This window comes from Hordeum vulgare, chromosome 5H (assembly GCF_904849725.1).
Source record: "Hordeum vulgare subsp. vulgare chromosome 5H, MorexV3_pseudomolecules_assembly, whole genome shotgun sequence".
Classification (NCBI taxonomy): Eukaryota; Viridiplantae; Streptophyta; class Magnoliopsida; order Poales; family Poaceae; genus Hordeum; species Hordeum vulgare.
Genome location: NC_058522.1, coordinates 105,180,545 through 105,188,181, shown reverse-complemented (window position 1 = coordinate 105,188,181; position 7,637 = coordinate 105,180,545). Strand labels below are relative to the sequence as shown.

The window sequence follows — 7,637 nt, the reverse complement described above, 5'->3', positions numbered from 1 at the left end:
GAATTTATCTGTACTTGATGTCAGAGTGACCAATCCAAACAGCATCAAAATGGTGGCAATGAAACAAAAAAACTGGGTCCAGATTTGGCTTTAATCGTCTGACAGAGGTTTGCATTCTGCAAAGCTATACAACAGTCTACTTGATCACCTCGAAAAATATAACATATTTACTTCTCAAAAACGCATCTGAACGAGCGTCATCTTGTACTAAGAGAAAAGGTCAAGATGACGCCAGATACAAACAAAGGCCAAAGGGCCCTAAAGAGACAACAAAAGCGAGTTTAAAGAGAGAGCCTAGTGCCCAACTTCAACAAAGAAAACTCAGAGAAAGCCACACACACACACACACACACACACACACAAACAGCCAACATCGGATCCCTGATGGTGATGCATCAAAATGTTGTCACTTCTCTCAGCTTAGCCATTGTCAACATTGTGGCTTTAGAGAAAATGGCGTGGTGCCATTACAACTCAAGACACGCATCATCCATCAGTTCCAACTTCAGATCCAAAGAGAAACATCATTAAACCCTTCTTTGGAGTTAAAAACACACGGAACAATTTATACCATCCCTCAAGAATTTATCTGTACTTGATGTCAGAGTGACCAATCCAAACAGCATCAAAATGGTGGCAATGAAACAAAAAAACTGGGTCCAGATTTGGCTTTAATCGTCTGACAGAGGTTTGCATTCTGCAAAGCTATACAACAGTCTACTTGATCACCTCGAAAAATATAACTTCAGGCTGGAGCTTGCAGTCCTTGAAACGTTCTAGCAAATGCTCCCAAGTATCTTCTCTCTGCATGGAGGAAGTTCACACCAACAAATCAGCAAGTTTAGGATAAAATGGAAACAATAAAGAATACAGGGCCTTGATCAACACCCAGGAGTCCCAAGTCACATACCTCGACAGTCTCTAAGCCATATATGACCCACTTGTCCTCGTCACGAGCAAAGCAGACGTAGCGGTCATCAGCATAGCAGATCTGCAAGAGTTTGGATTGCAAGGTAGCATAAGATGGATGCTAAATTGCACTGCATTTGCTATGCTTGCATATGTAAGCAGGCAAATTAAGTAACCAGAGCATTAAACCAACCTTGCAATAGGCCTGTACCAACACTCAAAGCAACAAAAGAGTAAACAGAGAGAGAGAGAAGTGTGCAGATAAAAGGTTACTCTAGCTCATGTTCTCCAACCACTCCATGTGATTTGATGAGGCCATTTCCTATTAGATATAAAGGGAAGGAAATAATGCAAAACATACTTGTGAGAGCAGCAGACGTTACAAGGTCCAACCAGTTTACCTACATATGATACTTCTTCAACTGTTCAATCAATGGAACGTTCATAAAAAGAACTTAGCGACACAAGGATCACACAAGCTATTGATTCTTGCTGAAATTCTTCTGTTGGGTCTTCTAAATATCTTGATCTCAGTGTATTAGACAGGAAAAAATATGCCACAAATAGTACCATTTGAAAACTTGCAAATATCTCTTCAAGTATGAACCAACTCAGATATGATGTATCATAGTTTAAACCTTCTATCCACTTCATTGGAAATAGCAGCAAAATGCCTCGTCAATGTAACCTAGGCAATTTGGACCAGGTGACAACGCCATTTAACCATGATCAGTTTCGTTCCACAAAAATAAGAACCTTGCTTCAGTCTTAGAACAATACCAACTTGGCCTCCAGCACCAGTCAAGGAACAGCAAATAATTAGCAACACAACTTAATCAACCAATACCAAATGGCTAATTGATTTTGCTCATTTCTGCATTACCTTAACATGAGAATTAAATGATAAAAGTATTTGTTCAGCTCCATTAACAATTCAATTTAGGAAAGTAGAATAGTTTTCTGTGCACATACCATAGAGGTGACAGCATACAAAGCTGCAGAATGAGCACTTCTGCAAAAGAACTCAGTGTCAAGGGGAGACGTGATGCCAGCCAGAACTTCAGATAGTGCGTCCTGGCTTTCACTGCCACCCAGCCAGTTCAAAACTGCCAACATGATGAATATTTTGGTGTAAACTACTGCAAGCTATGATGTATGAATAAAATAACAGCCTCCTGAACCAGCATGGCAGAAATTCATGATTACCTTATCATGAAGACACATATGTATTTCTATTGGAACATTTTCATTCTGATGAGATATATTTCAATTTTATTTAAATTAATTTCGACAATAACAACTCCTTAGACTTGTATTTCTATTTTATGGTTACCCTCACACTCATTATTGTGCACTTCCAGTACTGCAGGACTCGAGTTTAAAGATGTGTTGTGTACTTGTGTTGCAGAAACTAGTTAGATTTATACATCTGAATATCATTTTCTGTATTGGCAGAAAAAGAGCTACATAACTTGCAACTTACTATTTGAGACAAGCAGTGTTACCTATTGTAAAGAAGTGTGGTGTATTTGAAAGGAAGAGATCAATATTCTGCAGACATCCACAATGCTCGCATTTGTTGTCCTCGCGAAACTGTTCATCCAATAGAACCGGTAGCTCTGCAAGGGAATTGATCTGTACAAGGACAATTAAAACCTCTAGTCAACGTTTCCTACTTTCAAGAAATACTGCATACAGCACATCCTGAAAAACTACTGCATACAGCATATCTTTGCTGTTTGAGGTGAACTGGCATCAAGTTTATGGAAAAGTGTGGTATACAGGTATTCACCGCAAGACTTCCCACACCTACAGCTGATTTGAGCATCGAATTTGATCCCAAAAAGATAATGTGTTGGGCATATGCAATCTCCGCACGTGATTGGGTTCACTACATGTCTCTGGGTCTCCTTCTTTTCTCTAAAACGCGAACAAGTTTCTGACATATGCAATTCAATGAGAATTGTGGCCACAATCTCAGAAGCAAAAGTTTCGCCAACCTGCAACTGGAATTGATTCACCAGGAATCAATTGCGTGCATAATCATATAGGACAGACAGAATGCAGTTGTTTTTAGGCCAATACTTTACACACAATATAAAAGAAACAAACAAGACGCTTACAATAACAACATACCTAAATTTGCCCATTCTACTGCATATACTTGGTATCAATATTCAGCATGCATAAATTATACTCCTTTTTTTTTGCAAAATCATAAATTCTACTCCCTCTGTATAAAAATATAAGACGTTTTTGCAGTTCAACTCCCTCCGTTCCATAATATAAGAGCGTTTTTCATACTACACTAGTGTCGTAAACGCTCTTATATTATGGAACGGAGGGAGTAGTAAATAACGCGAAAAAAAATGGTATGAACTAGGACTGTTTCCCTCTGTGGAGTGTAAAATACCACATCTATGTTTTGCTCAAAACAGTTGCAGACCTCCAAAATAACCACAAAATAAGAAATGAACACATGCAAATAAAATAAATTGAAGGTACCATCAATACTGAACTGGATTGCAGACTCTGCTTTCACGTTGTAATATAACTTCAATTATTTTTTGTTTAAACTGTCTTGCAAATATATGCAATGGTGATTAAGGTCTAACCTTTTCATACAAAGTGCTGCAATCTACAACTCTGCAGAGAAGAGTCTTCATGTAAGTCAGTACAACATCGGTGAAGTGGTGGTCGTTTTTCTCCCAAGAAGAGAAGATTTCATAAAATTGCTGAGCTATGCAGGGATTTTCAACTGACGGGATCCATACAAGTGGCTCCATCAGAAGTTTATCTCTGAAATGCCTCAGATTGCACAATGACTGCACACATACAAAGAAAATTATAGGCTGGTTTTTCAGATTGCACAATGACTTAACACATACAAAGGAAATTATAGGCTGGTTGTTGAAAGATCACATGACCAGATGCAAGTATCTCTTACCCGTATGATTACACTCAAGATAGACAATTCTTCATCAGCATTGTTCTTGTTGGAAACATTAAGTCTTTGTTGAGAACTGGAGGTGGTTACCATTTCCTTGACAGATTGGCCAGAAGTTCCTGTATTATGAAATTGTAAGAAGTATTAGTGACATAACAGAGCATATTTTATAATGTAAAACTCAAACAAGTATTTCGAAGAGGTTAGACTGAATGGAAGTATTCCTCTGGAACTTAGTGCAAAGTGGCCTATAGGAAAAGAGGACATCCTAAGGATTCCAATTCTACATACCAGATAACCTCTAATACACTATTACACTGTAAATACAGTACTCAAAATTCCTAAGGATGGAAATTCTAATAAACTACTTAGAAATTCCTCTGAATCAAGGAGGCATAACGCAAGCAGACTAGGGCAATGCCAGGTTTAGATCGTTGAGATTATGACTTAAGTATTTGCTATGAGAGCAGAAGAAAAAAGAAGCTCCTGGAAAAGTGAATGTGACATGAGTCAACACAAATTCATTGGGTAGCAGGAATTTTACCGCATATAATATCAATGTTGGCATCAGCAAATCCAATACGCCTAGTACCAGGATGATTGAGATAAAAAGGAATCCGTTTCTTCAATTCAATCTGCAAAGATGATTATCAAGTTAGAGCGAACAAATGGGCACATATAAGTATAACTACGAAAACTAATCACTGCAGATGTTAACAGACCCATTGGTATGATCTCGCAAGGGGAAGAATGATTTCACGATAGTCCAGAACAGTGACTTCGAGAAACTTGAGCCACAATTTCTCTACTCCAGAACAGCACTCCTGAAACTGTAATGAACAAGCAAGCCAATCATTAGTCTGATAAACCATCACTATCAGCAGAACAGTGAACTAAGGAAGAATGCTAAATTGAAACCATGCCATATGTAGAAGTGCTAGACCTCAGTGCTAAGTGTATCTTCAGGCAACATCCTCAGCTTCTCCCTGATGCTCTCAAGGATCTCAGATCCTTCTCTGCATTTCCTTTGTCGCATTTCAGCGAAGGGCTCTGCCTGTATTCCAACAGATGGTGAAAGCAGCAAGTATTCAAACATATCCTGCACCCTTGGTAAAAGGAAGGTGTCGGGCTGGCGGCTGAGAGTTATCCCAACCAACGAGCCATCATCCTGTGATGTGTTTTCACAATATTCTGGATCTATAACTGACTGCAGCTCCCCCCAGAGCTCATCCCGGTGCTTGCTGCACATGTGTTGCCAGAGAGAACTAGTGTCCGAAAACTTCTTGCCATCACAACGGGAATTGAGGCAAATCCAGAAACTCCATGACTCCTGATTCTTGAGAAAGCGCCTTGCATCAGATATGGTCTTTGCTGCCGACTTGTCGATTCCATCATAGTGTGCAATCAGCGTGTCAACCGTCACTGATACGACACGTTGGCCCTGCGGCGCATTCTTCATAGAGGACCAGTATAGCGCAGCAACAACTACGATCTGCTTGAGCAATACACGGAGCTGCTTCTTGACATAAGATACTCTGGCATCAGAATCTGCCCCAAGAGCAGCCATGGGAGGTATGTCATCCCAATTTGGGTCATCCGGCTTCTCAATGCGAAGCGCCCGGTGGCACTCTCCCTCGGCAGCATCAAACTCATCCAGGACGAACAAGAGCTTGGCGTGGAACAAGGCAACCATGAGCGAGCAGTCGAAGTTTTCTGCCGCTTGAGACACGATGGTGAGTGTGCGGCGCAGAAGCTGCTTCTTGTTCTTCTTGTCCATTGCCGTATCGAGGGCACGGACTGGTGCCAAGTCGATGTACGCGTGGAGTAGCTGGGCGCGCGGCGAGTAGGGGTAGGCCTCGGCGAGAAACTTTGCACGGTCTCGCGCTTCATCGGCGGCAGGCCCGCCGAGATTGCTGGCGTCCAGCAACTTGGCGGCCTCCGATGGCAGAATCCTGAGGTTGATTCTTTGCGCGAAGCGCTCCATGGCGTTGTTGGCTCTCTTCACCGCGTCGCCCCTTCTCGCCTTCCTGCTGGAGTCCCCGCTCATGTCGTACACCACATTGTGCAGCACCGGGTCGACGTGGTCGTTCTTCTCGATCGTGTTGACCACGCGGATAAACTCCTTCCGCGCGTCATCGTAGCGACCGCAGTCGGCGAGCGCGTTGGCGTGGTCGACGTTGGTGACGACGCAGCCGGGCGCGAGCCGCGCAGCGGCGGAGAAGGCGTTGAGGGCGGCGTGGAGGTGGTACTTCTCCAGCGCGGATTCGTTCTCGTCGTCGTCGTCGTCGCTGGAGGCGCCCCTGTCGTTCCGCGCGACGAGGGCGGCGTAGCGGTGGATAAGGCCGGCGAGGTTGAGAGCGAGCGCGGAGCCCGGGTGCACGGCGGCGAGCACTACGGCGCGGGCCAGCGCAGCCTCGTGCTGGCCGTCGTTGTGGAGGTTTAGAATCTCCCGGGCCTCGGTGCGGATGGACGTGGGCTCGTGGTTCGCCATCGCCAGGGCGCTCGGAGAGGTTGCCGTGGAAACGTGGGGAGATGCGCGCGAGGTGTTCGCGGAATTGCCGCAGAGCGGGAGTGGGAGCGTGGCGGTGGGCTTGGGGCCTAGGGTTTGGGTGGAGGAGGCGAAGGAGGAAGCGAGTTGCGGGCGGAGCGGAAACGGGAGGGGAGCGTGGGATGGACGAGCGTGGAGGTCTGGACGGGGTGGAGGAGGAGGTTTTATATGCAGCCTCGGGAGGAAGACGGTGGTGGTTGGTTGCTTGGTTTGGAAGACCAGATCACCAGAGTATCGTATGGCTGACGGTGGTGGTGGAAAGTGTTACCGCAGTCAGCAATTTCACATCTAAAATGCGTCACGCATCCTAATCGTTTTTTTTAACACAGTACATACGCTCATGTATATACGCTCGTATATTTACTCCTATAAACTCGCAGATGCACATTCTATCCCTATAAACAATTTTATAAAACCAAGACGGCATATCATCTTGAAATTTATGAATTCATCGTAGACGCATTGTTTTCGACGGGTCTTCGTCCATCAAGACGGTGATGGTTAGCTGCTTGGTTTGGAAGACAAGACCAGTAAACTATGCATGCGTCGCTGCACTCCGTACCTGGTCAAACGGGCCAGGCCGGCCGCCCGGCATGGCCCGACCCACCGTAAACATGCTTGACTCGGCATGGCCCGTCATGATACGAATAATAATCGGACCGTACCATGCCGGCTCACGGACTGAAGGTAACAGCCTCCCATTGTAGCACGCTGGCCCTCGCATGATTTTTTTTATGTTTTCTTCATAATACCTTTAAAAGCAGCTGAAAAAATGTAGAAAATTGTAAAATTTGATAGAATATTATGTGGAATAAATATAGAATTTTATTAACGCTTGCCTCATTAAAACATTTCATCCCAAAGAAATAAAAGAGTACAAGCCATGCTTTATAGAAATACTAAAAGATTAAAAGAAATGGAAAGAAAAAATTACAAAGACTACAATTGAACTAAAGGATCCTTCATCCTTGTCCCGCAGCCGCATCTATAGTCGCCGTCTCATTGCCTTGACATGTATCGCCTTGTGCCTCATCAGGTGGTCAGTTCAAACATGCTTTTTCACGAGCAACTTCTTACCACATTGTTTGCACTTTGCAAAAAGCTCGGTGAGACCTTCCTCATCTCTAACTAATTCTTCATCGTAGTACTTCCAAATGGAAGAGCGTATCAGAAGAATGTTTTGATTTGGATCAACCATGTTGTGTGTGGAAAATGAGATGGAGCTTAAGTGTG

The 7,637-nt window shown here is 43.7% G+C and overlaps 1 protein-coding gene across 1 annotated transcript; it reads right to left on the bottom strand.

The window, feature by feature from the left end:
* Positions 1-514: 514 nt before the first annotated feature.
* Positions 515-7,034, bottom strand: LOC123396375. Its single transcript, XM_045091330.1, has 11 exons — positions 6,967-7,034; positions 6,741-6,799; positions 4,800-6,646; positions 4,579-4,686; positions 4,401-4,491; positions 3,857-3,975; positions 3,525-3,734; positions 2,415-2,544; positions 1,882-2,015; positions 911-1,698; positions 515-804 (listed from the first exon to the last, which is right to left on the bottom strand). Exons 1-10 carry the CDS (start codon positions 7,032-7,034, stop codon positions 1,678-1,680), a joined length of 2,787 nt encoding a protein of 928 aa, XP_044947265.1. The 3' UTR covers positions 515-804; positions 911-1,677.
* Positions 7,035-7,637: the final 603 nt, after the last annotated feature.